Below are 27,001 nucleotides of genomic sequence, written 5' to 3'. Positions count from 1 at the left end.
TCCTTAGCACTACATATGAGGCCATACCCTTCACAATCAGGCCTGAACTTCCATATCTGGCCTCATCTGCTCCCCTTTGCTCATGAAGCCTATGCTAAAACTGTGCTGAAATCTCATGCTTGTTTTCTTTTCTTAGAATGATCATATGTTTTTTTTCTCTTTCACCTGATGACTCTCTGGTCATCTTTTAGGAATCAGCTCACAGTCTCCTTGAGAAGCCTTTCTGGATTTCCAAAGTTAGCAGCTCACTCTATGTTATCGCCACACTTGTTTTTCACACTTATGTCAGGGTATGTATGTTGCACATACATACAGCATATATCTGTTTGCATTGCCGTCTTCCACACTGGATTGAACTCCTCAAAGACAGGGATAACTGTCATATCTTTGGTGTCCATTTCTGTACCAGACATATAGTTGATACTCAGTAAAATTGGTTGAATGGAATTGAGAGTGCATTTGTCACCTTCATGTCTCCTCAGAGCATCTTATTTCATTTACCTTCTATTGAAGTTGGGTTCACTGCCTACATTCATTTTTGTTATTGTCTCTGATTGCACATATTAGGAGCTCCACAAATGCTGAATAAAGGAATTAGTTCTAATAGCACTAAAGAGCTTATAATTAAGAGACAAATGTATTTTTAGATGCAAAATTATCTAAAGATTTTATTTCCTTGATATACAGGACAGTGACAAAGAACTTCACATTTTGTGCATTTCTTTGGTCACATTTTCTTTCGTTAGAGTGAATTACTCTTCACTTATGACTTTTGTATGAACCTCCCGACTCTTCACTCTCAGCTTGTTGACTTGGGACTCAGCAATGTCAGCCCGTTCCTCGGCCTCCTCCAGCTCGTGCTGGAGCTTGCGGAACTTGGCAAGGTTGACATTGGATTGTTCCTCCTGAGAACAGAGATGCATTTGAGATAAGAAGAAAATTGGACATTTTCTGATTGTTATTGCTTTTGTTACTTCAGGATTTGCCTCATGAATGAGAAAGAAAAAGGCTCTGTTGTCCAGGTGTGGTGGCTCACACCTGTAATCCCAGCATTCTGGGAGACTGAGGCAGGTGGATCACCTGAGGTCAGGAATTCAAGACCAGCCTGGTCAACATGGTGAAACCCCCGTTACCAAAATTAGCCTGGCGTAGTGGTGGATGCCTGTAATTCCAGCTACTCAGGAGGCTGAGGCAGGAGAATCTCTTGGACCCAAGAGGCAGAGATTGCAATGAGTTGAGATTGTGCCATTGCACTCCAGCCTGGGCAACAAGAGTGAAACTCTGTCTCAAAAAAAAAAAAAAGAAGAGAAAAAGGCTTTATTATTTAGTGACATAGTTATTTGAGAGCAAGGCATCTCACAAACTCGCCTATGTAAATGAATGTGCTTATGACCCTCCTCAAGTCTCTCTCACTTGACTCTTTCTGGCAAACTGAAGAGGCTGCAGTGATAACCGGAAGAACAAAGTAGCAGGGATCTGAATTCAATCTTGTTTCTAGAAAGCAAACTTTAAAAAATAGGTGCAGTAGTGGCATTTGGTGCCAAGAACCCTAAGGAAGGTTTCAGAATTAACAGAATGAAAAAGATAACTGCAGCCGAATTGAAAAAAAAAAGTCCCAAGATGGATTTATCATGAAGTTAAATGAGGCTTAGAATTCATACCCTCATTTGCACAGGTCCATATGAGTGCTGAGGGTTGTAGAATGTTGTAGATAGGGAGGGAAGTGGATTGCAACCAAGAAACATTTGTATGTTAACATGTCTGGAAAATTGCTTAAAGAGGTCTCAGAAGAAATAAACTCAAATCTCTAAGGCTCCAGTAATTTATGGTTCATTTTTCTCATTCTAAATATTCATGTTCATACCTAATTATGTATTCCCAATTTAAAGAAAGCCCCCTAAATTCTATAAACTTTAGGCCCCACAAAACCTGGATGTGCATCTGAACCTTTGATTTCCACTGTGGAGATACTCACAGCCTCTTCAGCTTGTCTCTTGTAAGCTTTGACTTTGGTTTGCAATTTGTCCACCAAGTCCTGCAGCCTGAGAATATTCTTGCGGTCCTCCTCAGTCTGAAAGAGGGGCAAGTAGATAGTGCCATTATTTTAAAATAACTCATTATTTTCTTGAAAGCTGTAGGCCTGGAAAATATGAAAACACTGGTCACCTGGTAAGTGAGTTCCTTCACTCTTCTCTCATGTTTGCGAAGACCCTTGACAGCCTCAACATTGCGCTTCTGTTCACTTTCCACCTCGCTTTCAAGCTCTCTCACCTGGAAGGGAACAAAGATGTTTACCAGTTTGGCTGTAACTGGTCACATGAGCAGGCTAGGAATTGAGTGAAGTTGGGAGACCCACCCTGGCCTCCAGTTTCTGGATCTGCTTCTTCCCGCCCTTCAGGGCCAGCTGCTCAGCCTCATCTAGACGGTGCTGCAGGTCCTTCACTGTCTGCTCCATATTCTTCTTCATCCGCTCCAGGTGGGCGCTGGTATCCTGTTCCTTCTTCAGCTCCTCAGCCATCATGGCAGCCTAGTTAGCAAATAAAATGCGAAAATAATGAATTCTGATGATAGCAGGCAGCCTGCATGTGTCAGTAAGACAAATGCTCATCTTGCTTACATCAGTGATGGCCTTCTTGGCCTTCTGCTCTGCATTGTGGGCTTCCTGGACAATATCCTCCATCTCTCCCTGGATTTGGGAAATGTCTGTTTCCAGCTTCTTCTTGGTGTTGATCAGGCTGGTGTTCTGTTTCAAATTAATGAAAGAGAAGAGAAGCACATTTAATTACAACAATTCACATTGTCATTTTACCTAGTGTACACAGGCAAAAATTATTGATCATAAGAAATGTTTAGAATAAAAACCAAATTAGAAGATAATTCTAATTGTATGCCTTTTCTCCTTTCTATATATAGCTCTATTAATCAAACTTCTAAATTTAATTTCTGATATCAAACATACTCAACTATTACTGTTGCCATTTGTAAGCATGAAACACAACCCGCAAAACTCAAAAGTGCTGTACTGTGCAGCACCACACCACAGCTCATTTAAAATGAATCAGTAATTTCTAGCTATTAACTCATGTTGGTTGGCTCCATATTTATAAATGCATAAATAGTAGTCTTGTTGACCCGGCGTGGTGGCTCATGCCTGTAATCCCAGCACTTTGGGAAGCCGAGGCGGGCAGATCATGAGGTCAGGAGATTGAGACCATCCTGGCTAACACGGTGAAACCCCGTCTCTACTAAAAATACAAAAAAATTAGCCGGGCGTGGTGGTGGGCGCCTGTAGTCCCAGCTACTCGGGAGGCTGAGGCAGGAGAATGGCGTGAACCTGGGAGGTGGAGCTTGCAGTGAGCCGAGATCGCGCCACTGCACTACAGCCTGGGCGACAGAACGAGATGCCGTATCAAAAAAAAAAAAAAGTAGTCTTGTTGGGATAAAAATGAACCAAGAATCCCTTCTGTTTTTGGCAAGTTGGCGGTATTTGGAATAGTCAACTTCAGATACTGTTAATAAGAAAAATGTTGCATATTAATTTGATTTTAAAATTATATAAAGCGTGTGATTTTAACACTTCTATAATAGTTATGTTTATATAGTGCAACTTTCTGAAGTATACAGTAATATATATTTATTGTAAAAGATAGTAGAACATACAAATTAGCAGACAAGAGACAAAAAATAATTATTGCGCTCTCACCAGAGATAAAGGATAAATTTTTATTTATCCTTCTGGATGTTTCCTATATGTTTATATGGGAAAAAAGATCACACAGCCTATGTTATTTTTAAGTTGCTTTTTTAACTTACTATAATGTAAACATCTTCCCATGGCAATAAATGCATACTACAGTGGTTACATATTAGCCATTGTGAAGATATACCACCATTTATTTAACAAATTCACTACATACAACAAATGCTAACTAGTCTTAATAATGGCCTCCACGAATTTGAACTAAAGAGCTTCTCTTTGTATCCCATGAGGTTAGCATTCTGTGCATATGTGATACATAAATATTATTTAGTGGCTTTTTGTTTTTCTCCTCTTTTATTTGCCTATCTTTTTGTAGCTTACAGTTGCATAAGACAAGACAGCTACAAATGTTGTGTGTATGTTTATTTGTAGGTGGTCTTCTGTGCTTTTTAAATAAAAGTTTCTAGAATTCCAGATTATTTCAACTCAACATGATTATGCCAGTCCATAAATATACTCGTGAACCAGCTAGGTCCCAGTAAATCCTCACAGCACCCTGTACATGTTCCAGAGCTCTAGGAAGGGACGAAGATTACTTTTTACTTTATAAACAAGCTTATCTTCTCAAATTGTCTTCAGCTTCAGGGAGTACATTTTCTAAACTGTAGTCTTGAACCTCACCTGAGTGTGCAGAAGTTGCACACGCTCACTGGCATCCAGAAGCTCCTGCTCTGCCATTTTCCTGCTTCTCTCAGTCTGTTCCAGGGATGCCCTGAGCTCTTCAACTTCAGCCTGCATCAGATTAGCTCTGCGCTCAACCATTGCCAGTTGTTCCTTAAGGTCATCTTGGCCTCTGATGGCATCATCCAAATGTAGCTGAGTGTCCTACACAGAAAGAGAAAAAGTCTCTTACTCATGCTCCACTTAAAGCAAATGCAAACTTATGGTCATGTACACTCTCTGATCTTAATGACTTAGAGTATGATTAGATAGGAGCAATCTGCAAGTACCTTTAATAATAAATTCTTTGTAGCTGAGGGTTGCAGTTCTACTCAAAAGAACATGATGTTTTATTATTTTAGACCTTGAATCATTAAAAACTACCATGGCTAGGTCTACAAAATTTTGGATCAGGAAAGTATCCTTAGACTTCAGCTAGTCCAGTGGTGCTATTTTACATATTAAGCAAATGAAGTCCAGATTAATGAAGTGATTTAAGCAGTGGCATGTAGCCAAACTCTTTCATCACTTCTTCCATCTCCCTACCCCTCGCTACAGTGCTTCTCTGCAGATAACAAAGCAAACTCTGTCCTGGACCTTCCAGAATTAAGCTCTTTTTCAGTTGTGTGTGTATAACTTTGAACTTTGAACTGATTACCATGTTGCTTAGGTGATTTATGACACATAGTCCTCGTAAAACATTAAAATTTGAGTTACACAATGGCACTGAGACTGTACAACACTATGTGTATTTACCCCAGCATACCTTCAGTATTCCTTGTGTGTTTCTAAGATTCCTTAGTGCCTCAGCAGCCTGGCGGTTGGCATGGTTCAGCTGGATTTCCATTTCATTAAGATCTCCTTCCATCTTCTTCTTGATCCTCAGAGCATCATTTCTGCTCCTGATCTCAGCATCCAGTGTACTCTGCATTGACTCCACAACTCTGAGATGGTTCCTCTTTAGGTGATCTAGTTCTTCATCTTTTTCAGCAATTTTTCGGTCAATCTCAGATTTCACCTGATTTAGCTCAAGTTGAATGCGAAGAATTTTGCCTTCTTCATGCTCAAGAGATGCCTTAATAAAAGCAACATTTATTTAGGTTACCTAAAGAGCTTTTTATTTCTTTCACATTATGATAATTTCTCCAAGAAGGCATTAAAAAACCCATAAACTATCGTATGTCTTAATGTAGCCTATTAGCTCTGCATTCTCAAGGTACAATTCAGTATTTTTCACTGAATTACATGTGTTATTCCCTAAAGATTTGCAACATGATAGTGATCTCAGTTGCTATTAATTTTCAATTTATTTATAATGCAGAGCTAAGCAAATGAAAAATGTACCTCTGCTTCCTCTAGGGAAGCCTGTAGTTCACTCTTCTTATGATCAAGTTGTTTCTTTACTTTCTCCAGTTCGTGGATATGCTTTCCACCCTCTGCAATTTGCTCTGTCAGGTCAGAAATGTCCTCTATAATAATAAAATACCAAATTTCAGTTGAGTAGAAAGAAAAATTGAAAAGATACCTCCCTACCATTTTTGAAATAGAATGATTACAGTGACTCACGTTGTAAGTTCTTATTCTCTCGCTTTAGAGTTTCAAGATGATCCAGGGATTCCTCGTAGGCATTCTTCACCTTGAACAGCTCAGTGCTGAGAGAACGCGACTCCTTCTGGGAGGCCTCAAGTTCAGCCTGAGTTTCCTCATACTTCTGTTTCCATTCTGCCAGAACCTGGAAGTATATAGAAAATAAGCCTTTGAAACCAAGAATGATGTTAGTTTCCCCCGGGAGCTGGTACTGTGGACCACCTTGTCAAAGTTTCTTTGCTTCTTATCGAGAGCTATGCAGGCAGCATTAGATCGTTCCACATCAATCATGAGGTCCTCTACTTCATTCTGTAGCCTCTGCTTTGTCTTTTCAAGAGAAGCACATTTGGAATTCACAGCTTCTACATGTTCTTCTGCATCCTGCAGACGCTGGGCCAGCTTCTTCCTGAAAATTGGGTCAGTATGAGTGACCAAGAGCAGACTCAGAGTCACCACAGTGCCCTTTATAAAGCTGCTGACTAGGAAAGCATATTTCCCCAAGAGTTGTCTACAAGTTGTTGAATTTTTCTAAACATTTTCACTCTCTTAGAATTCTGTTTTCCCTGTTGAGTTCTTATTTTTATCCATCTCAGGTATTGCCAAACATATTTATGAAGCACGTGTGTGTGTGTATGTGTGTGTATGAGAGAAAGAGAATATAAGTTAGCACTAGAGCTGAGTGAGCAATGTGAAAATTTGCTCCTCTTTCTTTGTTTTTATTTCACTAAGCTGGTCCTCTATAATGTGGCACATTTTCTTGAACTTTGCCTGGGGTGAGAAGTAGAAAACAGGAAGAGACAATATATTTCTTTTTTGAAGCTTGGGATTCAGAGATCTGTAACTACTTGTGGAAAAGGGCTGAGTTTTATTTACTTTGAGGAAGAAATGGCAACCATGAACAGGAGGCATATCACCAAGGAATGGTAGCATTGAGTAGTATCTTTAAGCATTTTCTAGTATGGTTCTGTTTATTTTGCAAATGAGGAAACTGCAGCCCAGAGTGATATGTTCAAGGTCATACAATGAATCAGTAACTTTCTGGATTTGGTGGCCTTCAATAATAAATATTACTGCATTATTGCATTTCCCAAATTTCCTCGAAAATCTTATCTACTACTCTTTTCACCAACCTATGTAATTCACGACCTTTCCCAGCCCACACTCTTATCTAGAACTCTCTCTGGAAATGCTTGCTACAAACTCTTTCATCCTGTTTAATTCTAACAACTACTGAGATAAATTAAATTTAGAAAGGCTTCTTTCACTAGGAATATAATGCTTTTTTTCCTTCTGTGTGTAAATCTGTAAATCTCATGACTTGTAGTCCACAAACAGTACGTGTAATTAGTGAATACATCCATTGATATAGGTTGGTAGTTGAAATAATGACAGCATATGACAACCTTAATATAAACATTCAATATTCCAGGTAAGGAAAAACTGATTATTGTTCATTGTAATACTCATAATAATTTACCAGATAGTATCAGTATCTCAATTTTTCCTTCTATTAAAAGATACTAATTCTATTTAATTCATAAATAATATTCTGATAATTAATAATCCATCTTGGTGGAAAGAAATTTAAGATGCTCCTGGACCAGAATGGGTGGAGGGATCTGGTGTCATTCCATTCTCCAGTGGACATACACTGGGCTTTAATTAGAAGAATATGGTGGAATCCACCAACCTATAATAAAATAAGCTGAAGTCTTTCATGCATCCCCAAGCCTGGAATATTCTCTTTTTTCTATTTTTCCTTCACTGCCTTTACTTTTATTTCTTCCTGCCCCCCTGCACTAAAAGTGCATACTTCGCCTCCTCCAGCTCCTCTGTGCGCTGGATGGCGTCCGTCTCATACTTGGTCCTCCACTGGGCAACCTCACTGTTGGCCTTGGACATTCCCCTCTGCAGCTCAGCCTTGGCTTCCTGCTCCTCCTCATACTGTTCCCGCAGCAGGTCACAGTCATGGCGGGCTGACTGCAGGGCATGGGCCAGAGCGCTCTTGGCCTAGACCAACCAAAAACTATGTGATTTAAGTTTATCTTCTGATCATTGAAATTCTCTATGCAAAATTCAATAGTGTGTTATGTTGCACGGTTCAAGTGATTGAAAGTATCAGCTAGAGAATTCTCACCTTAGTCTCCTCTTCTAGCTGTCTCTTTAATTCTTCAATCTGTTGTGTAAATGCTTGTTTGCCTCGGGATAGCTGAGAAACCATAGCATCTTTTTCATCTAGCTGTCGTGAAAACTCACCTGTGGAAGACAAAACATCAATGATTTAGTTCTGTTGTCTAGGTAAACAATAATTTAAAGAATGGAATAACATTGTAACCCTCTTATTTCATATGATGAAAAAAACCCTCAAGATTTTCAGTGCTGTTGAGAAGGTTATTTCTTGCTTTTTAAAACATGTATGAGTTTTCTTTGATATTTTAGAATTCAAGAACTTTTGAGTAATGCTGAGGCACAAAAAATCTCCTGAGCCCAGGGAGCTTAATTCTTTTCCCCAATTGTAGCTTAGAATCATTGCATTTTACTGTCTCATAATAAAAAGATGGAGGAATAAGTAAGACATGATAAATGAATGTACAGAGCTTGAGAAATTACTTGTATTTGATAGGTAAAGGCTTGTCTTTCATTCGTCACCTCTCCGAAGGCTGATGCTATTTATTTACTGACCTGATTCTGTGTGTAAACGTGCCTTCTGGGCTGACAACTCATTTATTAAGCGTTGTTGCTCCTCTTCCTTCGTTTTTATTTTGCTAAGCTGGTCCTCTAGGGTGCGGCACATTTTCTCAAAGTTTGCCTGGGGTGAGAGGTAGAAAACAGGAAGAGACAATACATTTTTATTCCAGAGGCTGGGATTTAGAGATCTGTAACTACCTGTGGAAAGGGGCTGATTTTGTTTTTTTGAGACGGAGTCTCGCTCTGTCGCCCAGGCTGGAGTGCAGTGGCGCAATCTCGGCTCACTGCAAGCTCCGCCTCCCGGGTTCACGCCATTCTCCTGCCTCAGCCTCTCCGAGTAACTGGGACTACAGGCGCCCGCCACCATGCCCGGCTAATTTTTTGTATTTTTAGTAGAGACGGGGTTTCACCCTGGTCTCGATCTCCTGACCTCGTGATCCTCCCGCCTCGGCCTCCCAAAGTGCTGGGATTACAAGCGTGAGCCACCGCGCCCGGCTGAAAGGGGCTGATTTTTATTTACTTTTTTTATCAATCTTGCATGGTGGCTATAAAGTAGTAGAGGCATTTAATTTGGCTAAATAATGAACACATGATTATCAAAATTATATTCTCTTTGACAGTGTGAACATTTAAATTCTGCATCATTTAGAGTATGGTGTTTAGATAAACCTTTTTTGTAATTATATATTTTTTTCATGGTAATAGTATCAAAGGTTAAAGTGTTTTCTACAAAGAAGTTAAGAGAACTTAAGTGATTCAATACAATAATGTGTACTAGGAGTAAGTTTAAGCTTCAGATGGCATCTAATATTTGTGTAATTTGACTAAAAATAGTCATATATAAACTTGGTCATTTTGAATTGTTGCAAATAAAGATGAAAAGGGCACAAGTTAATGAAGACCTTGGCTTTGGAGACAGTCTCCATGTTACTAGCAAGGTCATCGATCTCCATCTTCAGCTCACTCTTCTCCTTCTCCAGCTTCTGCTTGACCCGCTGAAGGTTGTCAATCTGCTCCCCAAGCTCGGCCACACTATCTGCATGCTTCTTCCGAAGAGCAGCTGCCGTGGCTTCGTGCTGCAGGGTGGACTCTTCTAGGTCCCTGCGCATTTTCTGGAACTCAGCCTCCCGCTTCTTGTTCATCTCAATCTGGGCTGAAGTGGCCCCACCGGCTTCTTCCAGCCTCTCGCTGATCTCCTCCAGTTCCCGGGAGAGGTCAGAGCGCTGCTTCTCTGCTTTGGCCCGGGAGGCCCGCTCTGCCTCGATTTCCTCCTCCAGCTCCTCAATGCGGGCCTGGTTGTGATATGTCAACATTAATGTGAATTTATGTCAATTTTGTTTCCTGTAATGCCCAGAAAAGGTGGAGGTTATAACTTACCTGTAACTCTTTGATCTTCTTTTGTAGCTGCATACCAAGGGCTTGTTCATCTTCAATCTTGCCTTGCAGATTACTCATTTCAAACTCTTTCCTATTAGAAGAGCAACACATTAGCTTATAATTACTTCTCTTACCGATCTTCTTTTCTATGTATAATCTAAGATTTTTTTTATACTGCTGGTGTTGAAGGAGTGAGTAGTACAATGTTTTACAGATTAACAATATATTAGTTTAATTAAATAAAAAGGTCAAAGATGTCATTATTTTTTTCCATATGTCATGATGTAACATTTTGGAGATCTTTTTAGCGTATGTTTCATTTGCATTGACATACAATAAGCAGGTTATAGCTGAATTATACCATACTTACTTTTTGAGTTTCTCATCAAGTTGCTGTTTGTCATTTTCTATATCCATTGTGGATTCTTGGGCCAATTTTAGGTCACCCTCCAGTTTTCTCTTGGCTCTTTCTAAGTCCATGCGAAGTTTCTTTTCTTGTTCCAGAGATCCTTCAAGCTAAATTTATGATGCATTTTATTTATTTCAGCTCTTAAGCACTGAACCCTATGCTAGTAGCCTTCAAAGATACATAAGAAAAAAATTTACAGATACAACAAATAGCACAAGAACTTTATTCACAGACCAAGCGTTAAAGGCTTATGACCATCAGTGCTGGTTTCATGTCACAATTGTTTATTTCATCGCAAGGGGAAACATTTTCTTTTTCACACTTACATCATCCACTTGCTGTTCTAGCTTGGTTTTAGCTTTGGTCAGGGTGTTGACTTTGTCCTCCTCTACCTGCAGGTCATCCAGGGTCTGCTGGTGGGCTTCCTGGAGAGCCTTCTTCTCCTTGGTCAGCTTTGCAATGTTTTCGTCCAGGCCTGCCATCTCTTCTGTGAGGTTTTTCACCTTTAGATTTGAACAGATGACCGGAATGTCAATGACAACCTATTATCTTGATGAAAAACATGATACTGTAGTATCTTAGGATAATGTCAGCCTGAGATGGAAAATGAGAACCAGAAGCTAACCCAGGCCTATAATGGCTGAAAAAATAGGAGGTAAAGGTCAAGTAAGTAGATTGAGGTGGTGAAGACTAAAGAGATGACATAGTTATGACAGTGGTATTTTTCATATTCAATCATCTTAAGATTAAATTTTTAATTAAAATACTTCAGTATCAAGGTACTTATAAATATTCTAAAATGGATCATGATTTGTACCTTGTTCTCCGTGGCATGTTTCTCCTTCTCAACCTTGGCCAGTGTCAGCTCAAGGTCATCAATGTCTTTCTTGAGTTCTGAACATTCATCCTCCAGTTTCCTCTTCTTGGCTGTCAGCTCAGCATTGATGTCTTCCTCATCCTCAGCTCTTTCAGTCACCTCTTTGATTTTGGCCTCAAGTTGGATTTTGGTTTTGATCAACTGATCACATCTTTCCTCTGCATCAGCCAAGGCATCTGCTTCCTAAAGGGAGAAATTAAGCATTTTCATTTGAGCTGTATCTACAAGCACACAATAATGTATTAAAAGGTGGAAACTTCAGTGACTACCAGTTTGGTCAACATGTATACCAGTTGCTAACTTTTAAAATGAAACGGACAAAATGTTAATACTGTTATCTACTGATCAAGTATAATAACAAATTTCCTTCAGATATTCATGTCTGGAAGGCCAAATCAGGAAAACTAGCCCTTTGGCAAAAATCTGCCACTTTACTAACCTTTGCGACTTTGGAAAAGTCACTTGTTCATTGTAGGACTCAGTTTTCTCACATTTAAGAGGGGATTAATTTAGCCATTTCTCTGCCCTGATAAAAACAACATAACTTCTATTTTATGCACAAAAATACACTAAAGAAATAATAATCTGATCTGAGAGAAAGTTCCATAAAGAAAGGAAAATGTCTATTGATATTTTTATGAATTTGCTCACTGAGGACCAAACTGTGTGTGAATGCACATATGAACATGTGCAGCATGATATGTGACTTTGCATCTGTTGCTTCTTTATGCCCGAGTCTTGGTGTTTTTGAACAACAAATAATCAGAACAAATGTTTCAGTGGAAACTGTTCATTTTAAAACATTAAAAACAATAAGATGTGGCTGAACTACAATGTATAATACTTACAGCTTGAACTTGGAGTTGTAAGTCATTTTTCTCTTGCATTAGCATCACCATCTTTTCTTCTAGTCCTTTCCTTTTTGCCTCTGTCTTAGCCAGCTCTTCTTTGGTTTTCTCAAATTCTTCCTTCATGTTGGCCATCTCCTTCTCTGTCTCTGCACTCTTGAGGAGGGGCTTGATCTTGAAATAAAGCTTCATCCAGGGCCAGTGCTTCACATTCATGAAAGCACGGATGTTGTACTGAATGCAGAAGATGGACTCTCTGTAGGAAAAGAAAAAAAGATGCAAATGGAGAATAATGTGGAAAGTGATCATCACTCAACAAAAGTAATGACTGCAGTGGGTTCATTTATGAAAGTGTGGAGAAGGAAGACTTGTGTGTGGGCTCTCACCTCCTCTCCATCATCTTTCTGAACTCCACTCTCATCAGGAACCCTCTGCATATGGCCTGAGTGCGCGTGATGAGTTGAGCTAGCTTTTTATCTCTCATTTCCTCTAGAGTTCCCAGCAGGCCAGCTTTAAAGAAAACCTTATGAAAGAACAAGTTAAATATGTTATTTCCACTTAAGGGAAAGTCTAAAAGTGATAGAATTATGACAGATAGAAATTTGGACTGGTGATACCTTGGTATGACCGAATTTGTACTGGGTGTGGTCAATGTCAATAGACCCTAGAAGTTTCTCAGAAGCCTTCTTGCTGTCAATGAACTGACCCTCTGGGATAGCACTCGCATTTAGAACCTTGTATCTGTCAGAATAAAAAGAATATAAAAATATGGTTTTCCTTCACTGAAAAAAACAGTAGAACATTTGGTAGCTATCATTGAAAAGATGATAGATTAAGTTTTAGTGAACAAAATGCCGTTTAAAAAGTCAGACAGTGCTTTATTTAAAACTTGGGAAGATATGATGAAAAACTTATGATAATATAAACCCAGGCTTTCTTTTATGATCAATTTTCAAATAATTGCATGTCATTTTTCAAGGAAAAGTTTAAAAATGTTTGAATTATGTAGTGATTTTGATGTAGACTAAGACATTGAAAGGGAAAAATAATGAGACACAAACCTCTGTTTGAAGTCTGCATAAAGGATTCTGCTTGGGAAGCCTTTCCTACAGATGCGGATGCCTTCCAGCACACCGTTACACCTCAGCTGATGCAGGACAAGTTCATGCTCCATGGCACCTAAAAGAATGAATCCACATGCCATGCTTCGTGGTCTATCGCACACACTGGAGCTTGTCTGGATATCAGAAATGTCTTACCAGGAGTTTTAGTTTCATTGGGGATGATGCACCGCACAAAGTGGGGGTGAGTGCTCCTCAAGTTGGTCATCAGCTTATTCAAATTCTCCTGTGGAACCATATGAAAAGTTTTAAAATCATTTCTAGTTGGATCTACATGAGAGTCCCTATTAATGTTTGTCTTTCATTTCACATTTTAATGAGCTGTCTCAAGGAAAAACAAATTATCATAACAGAGAGGAATCATATATATGGAGCACAGGTAGGAAATTACAGGTTACACAAAATCAGTTAATTTCAGTTTGTTATTCTCAAGCACCACCAGTCAGAGAAACTTTGTATTGAGATTTTTGTCACATGAAGGAGATGTAATTGAATACAGTGGTTATTTTTAAAAGAGCGTTTGATTTCATGTGAAATTTGTATAATACCAGATCTCTTGGATGTAGGGCTCAGGGGCAATGGTTCATGTATCATAAAGATTGATGTGAAGAGATACATAGTTTGTTTTTTTGTGTTAATTTTTTTTCCTAAGGCATTTAAAAAGTTTACAAAACCTTTAGTAGTGTACTAAAAAGTATACTATACTACTTTATTCACTTTCACCATAGATATCTTTAAAAATTTTTTCTGTTTTGATAGTTTAGTTTTTTAATGAAAGTATTTATCTGTAATTCAAGAATATACTGTACCCTGAAAAGAGCTGACACTGTCTGGAAAGAAGAACCCTTCTTTTTGCCACCTTTCTTTCCACCACCACCCTCTAAAAAACAAAATGGGAAAAATAAAGTTATTTGCAACTGCCTTTTAAGTACTATCCATAGACATCAGGACTGCCAAAATTCCCTTTAGAATTTAAATTTGCACTCATTCACTTGCATCATTCCTGTTCTTTCCATATCTCTCCTCCCTCAATTGCAGATTAAGAAAGTCTAAGATTTGGCTCACTTTATAGGCATTCAGGAAAAAACCAACAACAAAAGAATTGTGAGTGTAAGGGGTAGATGTGGGTAGGGGATGGGACTCCCCTACTTCAAGTCAGCAATGTCTGTTCTCTGAAGGAAGGGCCAAGGAGACAGAGTAGTAATGCCTCGTTAGTTCAGGCCTCACTTGGAGAACAGGCAGAGTTGCACACTTGGTCCCAGGTAGGTGAGCCTCTGCTCACCTGCAGGGAAATCCTGGCTCCCATTTGCCTGTGCTTCCATGGTGTTACTTGCACATCTGGTCTTAGAACACTTAAGAGAACAGAACTTCAGTTCCCCAAGCACAGGGCCCTGACAAAAGATTTCCTTATCTCCAGCCTTGCTGGAGAACCTTGAAAGAACCAATACTATTAAAATGATAGAAATGAGTTTTATGATCCTGAGCAAATCACTTGACCTCTCTGAGATTCTTGTTTTCTCATCAGTGAAATCAGGCTGTGGGCTAAATGATCCACAGTGTCACTTAGCTCTGAAAGTCTATGACTGTAAAACTGTATCACAGTTATTAAATACACTTTCTTTCATTAGGCATGTATTGGCCAGTGTTTTCATGTCCGGTTTGGCTGTAACTGCATTTGTCTCTGTTGAACAGTGTATGTCTATTTTGTGACTCTTGTAACATATTAATGCTATTAAACATGACCTGCGTCAGCAGTTTGTGCCCCAGAGAAGAGGAAAGCCAGAGTCTTCATTGCAGACTTCTGGTACAGCCCCACCACAGTCTCGTTCAGGGGGTCCTTGTTCTTGTCCAGCCAGCCGGCGATGTTGTAGTCCACGGTGCCAGCATAGTGCACCAATGAGAAGTGAGCCTCAGGCTTGCCTTTGGCAGGCTTGGGCTTCTGAAAGTTGTTGGATTTTCCAAGATGTTGTTCATACAGCTTGTTCTTGAAGGAGGTGTCTGTTGCCTTGGGGAACATGCATTCCTCTTCTAGGATGGAGAAGATGCCCATAGGCTTAAGAATAGGAAAAAAAGGATGATAATGATGAGTCCCTCAGAAAGTTATGCTCCATGTAATTGATGGAAAACTGAAAATACAATGTTTCAAAAGAAGACTTTGAATGTTAAATTAAAGAGGCATGACATGTGAAGCAATCATTGTGTACCCAGAACATATGGGAAATATACTTGCTAGAAAGACTCAGTTAAAAAAAAATACATCTGAACCATTTGGCACACTTTATGTTCAGTGTATAAAATCAGATTCTGAAAACATCACTTCAAAATAGAATTCTTTATTCCAAAAATGTATATATCTGACTACTTTCTTTCCTACTGACAATATAACTTCCTTTACCTCGAGTCTAGAGGTGACAGAAGTATGAAGGGAAGAGAGATTGTGTATAAGGACTAAAAATGATTCTTTCCTAGAAAGAATCATTTTTCTTTCTCCTAGGCAGTAACTGCGTCTTATGTTGTATCATTAAAATTCTGTACTTTAACCTATATTCTCTACCACTGTGGAGTTAAGTGATAGTAATTTGGTTTTGCTTTCTAAGAGTTGGGCTTTTTTCTTAATGTATTTGATAGGAAAGACTGAAAGAAAATTCAACATTGATGATTTAACAAATTCACAAATTGTACCCCTAAGACTATTTTGGTGATACAGAAACTGAAATACTAGGGAATAAAATAAATGCCTTTTCTGAGGACCATAAAGTTTTCATGAATAGTAGAGATATTGTATCACCAAATTAACATATCTTTTCCCCAAATTGTGCAGACCTAGTCTGCTTTTAAACTCTTATCTTTCATATTTTTGTGAATTTTAACCTGAGTATTTTAAGTTTTCCTAGGTGCGAATTGCATTTACTCTTCCCTTCCCACTGCTTAGGGTAGGGTTCACACATACACTTTACTGATATCAATAAGTATATGACAAGCTCCCAAGATACTTTTAGAAGTGTTTAATGATTGCTTGATGTGTGTTAACATATCTAGATCTGATGTAACTATTGCTCCACCCCCTTAGTAATGGGGAATTCAGGGCCCATTTTCTAGGTAAGTGATACAGAGGTTTGGTGTTTATTCAGTAGTTATCATGAACGGAGAAAGACTTAATGACTGCAACAGTTGAAGGACTAACCTTCCGATCTTTAGGACATGTTGACATAGCCTGCCTTGTTACACATGAGGGATGATGATAAATGCACAATACACTGTCATGGGTGCACCAGGGTTAATTATACAACCCAGAGGAATAGCTGTAATTTTATCCCTTTCTCCCATATGCATGAAATTGTGTAGGAAGAAAAGTGAGAGAGAATTAAGTTTTTAGAGGGATAAATGCAAATCCATATGTGTGTGAGTGATAAACATTTTTCTACAAACTGCTCTACTTATTAATAACAGATCACTTGGGACATACCTCACAACCAATCAGAATATACGAGTGTGTCAGGAAACAGCACTGCTTATTCTTTGAGAACAGGGAGTGTGATTAAGCACAGGGAGGCAAGCAATTTGGTTTTCATGTTTTGAAAGCTAGAAAAGTCATATGAACCTTCTCGATGAGCTCGATGCAGGCAGCCAGGTCCATCCCGAAATCAATGAACTCCCACTCGATGCCTTCCTTCTTGTACTCTTCCTGCTCCAGCACGAACATGTGGTGGTTGAAAAACTGTTGCAGTTTCTCGTTGGTGAAGTTGATGCACAGCTGCTCCAGGCTGTTGAACTACAGGACAAGATAAATATAGGAAATTACTCATAACTTAAGGATTCTATCTACAGAGTATCTATTAGTATTTTCTTCTGAGTTTAAGGCATTTTGGTTTATTAAATTATAAACCTTCAGATTGTTTTCCTATCATATAGTTCTAAACAAAGTAGAATTGATTCTTTAAATACTTGTTTTCCAAGTAACTGCATGAGATCATGCATACTAGGGAAAATACTGTAAATGAGGACTCCGAAATATTCCCTTAGAGTAATGTTAAAAAGGTGTTTTTATGCTCATCTGCTTGGATCCAGGATAGATTTCGACTATTTTAACCTCTCAGGGATCAACTTTTGAGACTTCTAGACTCAAAAGAATAGAATTTTCTCTTTTCCTATTTATACCTATTTACTTTTCTTATCTTTTCAAAGACTCTTTTCAGTAGGAATTACATTTGTATATTTTGTAAGGTACATTTTGTAAAAGTGATTTTGTAGGCTCTAACAAGATTGATAAAATGAGGATTTGCACTTGCTAATTTTCTGTCAGTTCACTACTCACATCAAAGATCTCAAAGCCAGCAATGTCCAAGACCCCGATGAAGTACTGCCTGGGCTGCTTGGTGTCCAGCTGCTGGTTGATGCGGGTGACCATCCACAGGAACATCTTCTCATAGATGGCTTTGGCCAGAGCACCCACTGCGTTGTACACCTTCAATAGAAGCAATAGTTTAGTTTTTTAAATTGAAAACAGTGATGAACTCCTGAGTCACTCGCGGTTCAAATAAACCAGAGAATTTAAGTCATGTTTACCTGCTGCACAGTCTGGCCTTTGGTGACGAACTCATTGCCGACCTTGACTCTGGGATAGCAGAGAGATTTGAGCAGGTCAGCAGAGTTCAGGCTTGTCAGATAAGCAGCTTTATCAGCAACTGTGTGAACAAGGTGAGAATGGTGAAACTGACCATGACTTACACAATTTAAAATGTAGATGATGATGACAAAGAAAAAAGGTTTTACTCAAAAAGTAAGATGTGCAAATGTCATTGAGACCTATTCATTTGTTCATATTGCCTCAAAAGCATTGCCACCACTGGCACTAATTTTAGTCATTTCTTGTGATGATAAATTGGAGGTTGGGGAATCGATGCTCTCTGTGATATTTAACGTGGCAAAAGTAGACCACAGATAAAAATAATTTGAGAAACCCTAACCTAGAGGAGTAGTGACGGAAATATTCAGATCTCTGTTTCTTTCAGTGCATGTGGGCACACAGATTATCCACTGAAACAAAAAAATGTTTTAGTTAAATAGCAAATATGAGCTTACAAAAAGCCAACGAAGAATGGAATGAGCAGAAATCACAAATCTGCTCAATAATGTAAAACGTCAGGCAGTGTGTAATTTCCTTCTCATAATACTTTTGCCCTTCACGAGCTAGGTCAGAGAAAGTAAAAACATGGTCCCTGCCTCTGAAAAGTTCACTATGTCAGTTCTGTCAAGTGGAAGATACCAGCAGGGGGTGGTACCTTCTGTGCCATCTGGCTCTGCCTGCTCTTCCCTTTGCTTTTGCTTGAATTTCATGTTCCCGTAATGCATCACAGCTCCAGTGAGCTTGTAAATGGCCACCTTTTCATCAGCAGTGAAACCCAGGATGTCCACAGCACTCTGTCAAAAGAGTTGAATTTACTCATCCCCAATTAGCACCATGGAAAAATCCCTCAGAACACCGGGGCTGTCTCCCACTTTTTTCTCATCGCGCCTGGCCTTATGTTTGACTAGCACTTTGCCATCTTCAAAAGGTACTCATATGCTTCACCTTTTCATCCACATGGCAACACCAAGAGGTATGTATGCATCAGTCTTTCCATTTGAGTCATGAGTCCATTTGGTCACAGCATATGATGTGACTTGTCCACACTCAATGAACCAGGACTCAGAGCCATGACTTTTGATGCCAAGGCCAGTGCTTTGCCCCTTTTCTCCACCCCAGCCCCCCTTTGCTTCTCAGGCACGTGCTCCTCATGGTCTGTTGGCTATTTTTGTTTTTTTCTCCAGTCTCACGAGTCTCTCTGTTGCTCCTTCTTCTCCCATTTGTCCTATCCTAATACATAATCCCATTCTACCTTCCCCCGCTAATGGGCATGAGCGATAAAGTTGGAAAGAGGGTATGAGGAGAACAGCAATGGTTGTGAGTCTTTCTCCACATGCCTCTCTGATAGCAAGCCACAGCTCAGCTGACCATGAGATGCCTGGGGTAGCAAACTTTACCTAGTCATTTATTTCTCACGCAGAGAAGAGACATTTATGAAAAGAAGGAATTTCGCCGTTTAGTGTAATATTTCTGTGTCTTTTTTCTCTATCGAATTTTGATTACCTTTTTAGTTGCCCACATAGGCTTTGAAAAGGCTTATAAATGGGGGCAGGATTCAGAGCAGGCAGAGGAAAATATGTTTATTTACCATTCTTACCTAAGACTCTCTCTCCAGATTATTGACTTCCACTTCCAGCTCACTAACTCTACCTATTTACAGAAACTAGACATTATTACGGAAGTCTTAGAGCAAGACTGCTACATTTTTTTAACCTCGCAGACCAGGGTGTGTTTCTTGACTCCCTATCACTTTTGGACATACAAAGATAATAATAAGTTATGGAGAGTACAAGCTGATATTTATAATATAAAGCCACACAAATGAATTATTGACTTCTTGAAAATAATATTTTAATAGAAAAAGCAGTTTTGCAAGCACTGTCAACCCTAACTTGGGGGTATTGGGATGGTCCCACTGATATTAAAGTTAAAAATAAGGAAGATTATTCAGAAATCAAAAGAAAACATGAAATATATATAAAGTTTACATATAAAGAAAGTAAGCCAAAAGGCAATAATCCTTAAAAAAGAGGTGATGGTGGAGAGAGAGTGTGTTGTTTCAGACGAGATCAGGCGCGTTCAGGGTGGTATGGCCATAGACGAGAGAGTGTGTTGTTTCAAAAATAAATATAAAGGCTTATGGAGTCCCCAGAATGAATGTTTTTGAAGTAGACAACCCACTTCTTCTAATGCTGCTTAGGGAATAGAGAGGGATATATCATTAGCCCACAGAGGTTTATTCAAAAGAAGGCTTATGTTTACATGTGACTGTAGAAGAACAGTGGGAGTTCCATGTTTAGTTGTATTAATATTGCAGTTCCTTCCCAGAATCTTGAGTTTGAGGTCTGGCATAAAATAGCAGAGAAACACCAATATTGGAGCATAAATATCAACCAAAAATGACTAATAAGAAAGATAGAATAAAAGGAGCCTACTAGCTAAGGAATACTAAAGACCCAACACTTATTACAGGCAGTGAAAGCTTTTTAACACATGTAGGGAGAGGTATTGAAATATCCTACAATTTGTTTCCAAAAGTAAGAAAGCCCAAAGGGTTGTATTACCTATTTATAGTCTTTCTGCCACTGCTTTCCACCCTAATAGAGGAGAGTGTTGTACACTGGAAAATGAATTTACTTTTTACTACTTTGTACCTATTACTTACATCTGTGGCCATCAGCTCTTCCTGGTCATCAATGCTGGGCACAGTAATTTCCCCTTGGCTGACAAACGCAAAGTCATATGGGTTGGTGGTGATCAGAAGCATTTCTGAACACATGGAAAAGAACAATATATAGACAGCATTGCTTTGGTCATTGAAAACATTTCAGAGAGGCTTCTTAGAAGGGCTGTTATTCTTCTTTGGTAGAAATAAATCAAAGATGTGTCTTACCAATGAGCTCCGGTTTCTTATTGGACATGATTTGATAAAATATGTGGTAGCTTCTTTCAGCCTTTAGCTGGAAAGTAACCCGGGACTTCTCTAGCAGATCTGGAAAGTCAGATTAAGCTCATTTAAAAGAAGATACCACAGTGAAAAATTAAGTGTTTGAAAATTTCACACAACAGAAATAAGTACAAGATTTTCTAATATGTACCCACAAAGAAAAAGATTCTCAATCACGAATATTTATTAACTTACATGTTTCAATATCTGCAGAAGCAAGTTTGCCTGTGGCACCAAAATGGATCCTGATGAATTTACCCTTAAAAAAGAAAAGGAGGGATTATTGTACACATTAAAATCAGAAACTATTTCTTTAGCTGTGGACCAAACAGGTGGAAAAAATATTGACACCACATGCACACAAGAGTCAGTGCTGATCCTCATGAAAATGAAGATCAAGAGACTTACAAAGCGAGAGGAGTTGTCATTCCTCACAGTCTTGGCATTGCCAAAGGCTTCCAGTAGGGGGTTAGCACTGATGATTTGATCTTCAAGGGTCCCCTTAAGAGAAATGAATAAGACAGACAAAGAAAAAAGTTGCAGTAAATAATTTCCCCTTGACCTCTTTCCCTTCCCCATTGCCCCTGCACAGTATTCTGTAACTTTGGGAAAGGCTTTCTAAAATGAGTTAAAAAGAAGGTAAATTGGGAAGGGGAGTGGGACACTCCAGTGATGTGGTCTTGATTTCTGCATCCCCCAGGCCCAGAAAAGCACCTAAAAAATGATTGTGAGAATTTTTGCCTATTATACTTGCCAATACATTGCCCTATTCATCTCATTCTCACAAGCTCTTCCAAGAGTTATTTTCCAAATTCTGGCATCGCTTGCAATTAGCTGCTATGATTTTGAAGCACCACGGTCAATTAAAAAAATTAACCTTTATTTTGGATTCAGGGGATACATGTGCAAGTTTGTACATGGGTATATTGCATGACACTGAGATTTAGGGTAAGGATGATCCTGTCATCCAGGTAATGATCATAGATAGTACCCAATAGGTAGTTTTTCGGCTCTTGCCTCCCTCCTACCCTTCCCCATCTAGTAGTCTCCAGTGTCTATTCTTCCCATCTTTATGCCCATTCATGCTCAATGTCTAGCTGTCACTTATAAGAGAACATGCTGTATTTGGTTTTCTGTTTCTGCATTAATTTGCTTAGGACAACGGCCTCCTCATGTTGCTGCAAAAAATATGATTTTGATCTTTTTTAAGGCTGCATAGTATTCCATGGTGTATACATACTACATTTTCTTTATACAGTCAACTGTTGATGGGCACATGGTTAGATTTTAAAATCTGTTATTCTCTCCTTAGATGAATATCATGCCCACCTGCATTTTGCCAGAGGTAGGTTCCTCTTTTTTCTTCTCTCCAGTAACTGCGATTGTTGCAAAGTACTGGATGACACGCTTCGTGTTCACAGTCTTCCCTGCACCCGATTCTCCACTATCAAGTTCAAACAGAAGAAAAGATCAGAATCTAAGGTAGTAGTAGCCACTACAATGATCAAAACAGAAAGAAAGTAATGAAATCTACATACGTAATCAGGATTGACTGGTTTTCACGATCTGTGAAAGAGAAGCCAAAGATAATATTTAGAAAAACACACTTAACACATAGGTCAACACAGTACTTATAAACTCAAAATTGTCTTTTAAAACTCCCCATTTGCAAAAATAACTATATGAATTTGTGCTTTGCTTCTCATAAGGTTTTTCTAAAAATAAGTATCAAAGATGTGCTAATTAATAATCCCATTACCTTTCTAATGTATAGACTATGTAATGCATCATTTTACCATTTTATCCATGAGAATAATCTATCAATATCAGATTAATAACAATTTTGTGTCCCATCCAGTCACCTGGTTCATAGTACAAAATTATGTCAATGTCCAATTTAAAGTTTTGTACTGTGCTTGTGACAACTTGTCACTGTGAGACTTCAAAACTTACTTTTTAGGAGAGATTATGTATTATCTATAATTCAAATGCAGAGTTGATGCCTAAATTTAATTAATTTCGAGGTGGAACTAGCATTAGTTAATTTGGATTTTAGCATAGAAATCTAAGCAAAATTTCCTCTATTTTTGGAACTAGGATAGGAATCTAAGGAAAACTTCTTCTATGTTTGGAACTGGTGCATTTTATTCTAAATATATTTCCCTAATTTTATTATTTCTGTTATCATGTTTGTGCTCAACATTTATTCTCAGAATACTAGCCTTATATTTTTTCTGATATCAGTATACAACTATTTTACAAATGGCTATGGAAATTGTAATTCTCACTCACCAGTTAGCATGAACTGATAGGCATTGTCAGAGATGGAGAAGATGTGGGGCGGGGCCTCCTGGCGCTTTTTGCCTCGGTAGGCTGTCACCACCTCAGGGTTGTACACCGGCAACCACTTGTAGGGGTTGACGGTGACACAGAAGAGGCCCGAGTAGGTCTGTGGGAAAGGACGGGGTTGCTCAAACAGCAATCACCTTATTTATCTACTTTGGAAATACTGCTTTAAGGGCAAGTAGAGCGGGACCTAAGTACTGTGTTAGTTCTCATAAAGTTTCGTTCATTTGTTGCCTCCCTGCATCATTGCTGCTGCACAAAATGCTTCAGTTTTTCAACTAATTCAGTTAAGTAAATGGTTTTCCACATGTACATTTAAAAACATATCAGAGTTTACAACATTAACCAAACAATTGGTCATAAAAGAACAATGCAATAGCCAAATTTATTGAGAGCCCTTAATTTATTTTAGCTAACGTGTAGAATGTGGAGTGAGTGAGAAATAGCGTTGAAAGGGTGCTCACGTAGATCATCCAGGCTGCGTAGCGCTCTTTGAGGTTGTACAGCACAGCAGGCTCATGCAGGTGAGTCATCATGGCCATGTCCTCGATCTTGTCATATTTGGGAGGGTTCATGGAGAAGACTTGGTCTTCTTTCACAGTTACAGTCTGTTAAGAAAAGAAGGAGCCAGTGCATATCAAATAAGTAGCAGAAAAGGCAGGTCAAAAAAATAAGTATCACCTAAATTAACCCAAAATGAGGCAGAGTCTAATCAACTCCAGGTGTTTTTACTCACAGCTCCAGCTTCGGTCTTGGCTGTCACCTTCCCCCCTTCCCTGCTCTGCACTGTTGCTTTCACGTAGGACTCCTTAGGGTCCACCACAAAGACTGATGTCTTGGCATCAAAAGGCTTGTTCTGAGCTTCAATTCGCTCCTTTTCAGACTTTCGGAGGAAAGGAGCAGCCTCCCCAAAAACGGCCATCTCAGAGTCGGAACTCATGGCTGCAGGTTATTGATGGCAGTACTGAACTAGGTATACCTAGAGGAAGAAACAGAGCCAAATAATGATTCAGGGTTGGGGTGGAGAATTGTTCTGTTGATTTCATATTAATGTGCTTGATTTTCCGTACTTGTTTCCTCACCCCTGCCTTTAAGGACCACTCCTGTGTACTATGTCAAGGAGCTGAGAGATGACCTCATTGATTTGAAAGCACTATGTTGATAGCTTAATTTTTGTGATACTTTAAGCCTAAGTTCCATCCTCTGTGTTGTAAACCTTAGTTGAGAAATTTGGAGGAATCAACATTCAATCAGCAACATTTGTGATGCTCGAAGCATGTTCAGAATTTTTTCTTTTTCTTGCTACTTTTCTTTTCTTTCTTATTTCCAACTTCCCCCTCTTAACATTGTAATGATACAAAGAAATGAACAATAACTGTTTCCAGTGGCTTTACAATATAAATGAACCTGTCTTAAAAACTCAAATATGGATCTTTAGGCAAATTTTCCTCTTATCTCAAATTATTAAAATTGGATGTCAGATTTACTAAAATTGAATGTGGACAGATACACCTGTTCTTTCAGGACATAAGTCCAGATCTATTCATTACAAATAAACATCTAGTTAACTGACAGGTATTAGGTAAGTAAAGGAAAAAATAACTACAATGAAAGCTGAATATCCAACATATAATTTTGCCCTAAGTTAAAATTAAAGTCTCCTTTATTAGTTTTGAAATTGTTTGAAAGTCAGAAGTAGTATCTAAACCAAAAACAACTTTAAAAGATTCTTGGAGAAAAAGAACTTCTTAATTTTTAATAAAATTTTATAGTGGTTGTATATGTTGAGTCTGTATTTCTCTTTGTTTTTAGTTGGATTTCAACATAATGTATTTTAAAATCTGATTCTTATTTTCTTAGGTTTATAATCTCGTTCTTTCTTCTCCTCTTTTTAAAAATACCAACCAGTCTTCTAAATACTTTTTCTGAAATGGATAGCCAGTATAAAGTTTCAAGCCAAAATGAACTTAAAAAATTTTCCCCACTGACAAATTAATTATGAGAAAATAAAATAAGTCCTGCTGTCCTGATGGCAAGGACAGGGTGAGTGGCCAGAATAAAAGAAGGTGACCTCTGTGGAGCAGAAGTGTCTTGGTTGCCAACGACAATGACAGCAATGATGGCGACAACAACAGCAATAGCCACCACCTTCTGTAGGCTTTCCAGAGTCTTGATCTTTTGTCATCAGCATTAACTTTCCCTCAACTTAAAATGTTAGCTATGGAATTTCCACATCCTCTATTTTCGAAATCAGTCTTATCTGTAAAAGTGTCCTGATGACACTGTGAAACTTAGACATATTTTCAGGGGATATATATTGGAACATTTAACGTCAGGTTTGTTTTCTTTGAAGAAGAAATTGTTATTATATTACATTATATTTTATTTCTGTGTTGGTTTTTACACCAGGCAACTTTGAATTAACAACACACTACCACGTGGAGATGACTATAATGCAGTGTATCCAGGAAACACAGAAAGATGATTGCTACCCTTCCCATCTCCTGTCTTATTATAGATTAATTGTTTCCCAGCTTGGGGATCAAGCCCCCACAGAGCCTCAGGTTGTTGCAGGGGGTCCTTGAATCCACCCACACAGTGATCATTGCCTCAAGTTTGAGGAAGGAACATTTCCACATGAACAGTGTTTTCTGTTCTTTTCTAAATGAATATAGCTGCTATGTTAAATGTACACTCATTTAAAATAATTCTTAAGTGTAGAATAGGTTTTCGTGATTATATATACCCTTAACATAATACTAAAAGTACATGTCTCCACATGCACAATTAGCAGGATTCCATTAGTTTTGATTCTCCATTAGCAGGGTTCCATTAAATGTTTTGATTCTGTGGAGGAGTCCTTGAAAACCACTGACTTCAATCACAGTTGGCAAGAGCTGGAAGGACCTTAGCAGTCAGTAGAATCTAGCCTCCTCGTTTACTGATGAGGAAACTAAGGCCTAGAAAGGTTAAGGGTCATTCAGTGTCATAGAGGTGGGTGATAAGTGGCGGTGCTGGGATATGAGTCCTGTTCCGCTAAATGCAGGTTTGTTAATTCCACTGCAACACACTGTATTTTGAGATACATAAAGGCTAACTGGCTTGACCCAGGCAAATAGAATCAGTGAAAAGCCTGGATTGGCACCTAGAAATATCGACTTCCAGATAAACACACCTTGATTTTATCATGCAGTCTCTCTGATATATCTTTATGGGTTAAGTAGTAGTTCACATTAAATATTACATATGATGGCTGCATTCTTTCTGAAGTTCTAACAACATGTGAAAGAGAGGTTTCATTGTTTTGTTTGATTAAGTGGCCTGAAAAGTCAAAATTTTATGAGAAGGCATTTTTAAAGAACAGCTGCCCCGATATCCTATTCCCAATACTAAACTAGGAAATAAAATGGTAGCTCATTAAGATGTAGCAATATAGAGATTCCTTTGTTCTTTAGAGTGTAATAATAAATTATTCTTACCTCTTGTATTATCAGATGAAGAAGGTGGCAGGCTCAAAGCAGACAACTACTGTTGAAAGAAAAAATAAAGAGAATGTGGGCTGCTTTTTTTTCCCCATTTAATCACAAAATACTAGTAACTATGTTGTGTATAATGTCCTCCTTAAGAATGTTGGAAAGAATAATTAAAATTTGGGAAACAGTAGATATCCCTTAAATGAAAAATCGTCATCATCAGGAATGTAAAAGTAAGTGTTCTTCCACATATACGTACCTTCAAGAATTTTGAGGAAGGA

The 27,001-nt window shown here is 38.6% G+C and overlaps 1 protein-coding gene across 3 annotated transcripts; it reads right to left on the bottom strand.

The window, feature by feature from the left end:
* Positions 1-667: 667 nt before the first annotated feature.
* Positions 668-27,001, bottom strand: LOC100600090 (myosin-4). Of its 3 annotated transcripts, XM_003274684.2 has the most exons (40): positions 26,980-27,001; positions 26,727-26,775; positions 23,984-24,226; positions 23,712-23,855; positions 23,194-23,350; positions 22,440-22,467; positions 22,231-22,345; positions 21,310-21,402; positions 21,097-21,160; positions 20,848-20,946; positions 20,620-20,723; positions 18,610-18,748; positions 17,894-18,012; positions 17,643-17,792; positions 16,929-17,099; positions 15,071-15,380; positions 14,137-14,207; positions 13,466-13,553; positions 13,268-13,385; positions 12,824-12,947; positions 12,593-12,729; positions 12,207-12,462; positions 11,299-11,541; positions 10,808-10,984; positions 10,443-10,588; positions 10,073-10,163; positions 9,598-9,987; positions 8,690-8,816; positions 8,145-8,263; positions 7,821-8,017; positions 6,230-6,413; positions 5,987-6,152; positions 5,765-5,889; positions 5,187-5,495; positions 4,382-4,585; positions 2,618-2,743; positions 2,357-2,527; positions 2,167-2,271; positions 1,976-2,071; positions 668-905 (listed from the first exon to the last, which is right to left on the bottom strand). In XM_003274684.2, the coding sequence occupies exons 3-40, from the start codon at positions 24,185-24,187 to the stop codon at positions 753-755; spliced, it is 5,820 nt and encodes a 1,939-aa protein (XP_003274732.2). In that variant the 5' UTR covers positions 24,188-24,226; positions 26,727-26,775; positions 26,980-27,001; the 3' UTR covers positions 668-752. The 3 variants fall into 3 exon arrangements, with proteins under 3 accessions (XP_003274732.2, XP_012356894.2, XP_012356895.2); XM_012501440.2 differs by lacking the exons at positions 26,727-26,775; positions 26,980-27,001 and having other exon boundaries at positions 753-905; positions 14,137-14,205; positions 15,066-15,380; positions 23,984-24,187; XM_012501441.2 differs by lacking the exons at positions 26,727-26,775; positions 26,980-27,001 and having other exon boundaries at positions 753-905; positions 21,310-21,406; positions 22,238-22,345; positions 23,984-24,187.

The sequence above is a fragment of the Nomascus leucogenys genome, chromosome 19 (genome assembly GCF_006542625.1).
Source record: "Nomascus leucogenys isolate Asia chromosome 19, Asia_NLE_v1, whole genome shotgun sequence".
Taxonomy (NCBI): Eukaryota; Metazoa; Chordata; class Mammalia; order Primates; family Hylobatidae; genus Nomascus; species Nomascus leucogenys.
This window is presented reverse-complemented; position numbering and strand designations above follow the sequence as displayed.

Bases quoted from the DNA above. Each gene is read 5' to 3' on its own strand.
- LOC100600090 (XM_012501440.2), bottom strand. From the start codon at position 24,187: ATGAGTTCCGACTCTGAGATGGCCGTTTTTGGGGAGGCTGCTCCTTTC. The intron at 21,403-22,230 runs GTGGGCATGATA...ATTTCTCTTAAG, and splicing joins CTACCTCTGGCAAAATGCAG to GGGACCCTTGAAGATCAAAT. The intron at 4,586-5,186 runs GTATGCTGGGGT...CTTTCTGTGTAG, and splicing joins ACACACAAGGAATACTGAAG to GACACTCAGCTACATTTGGA.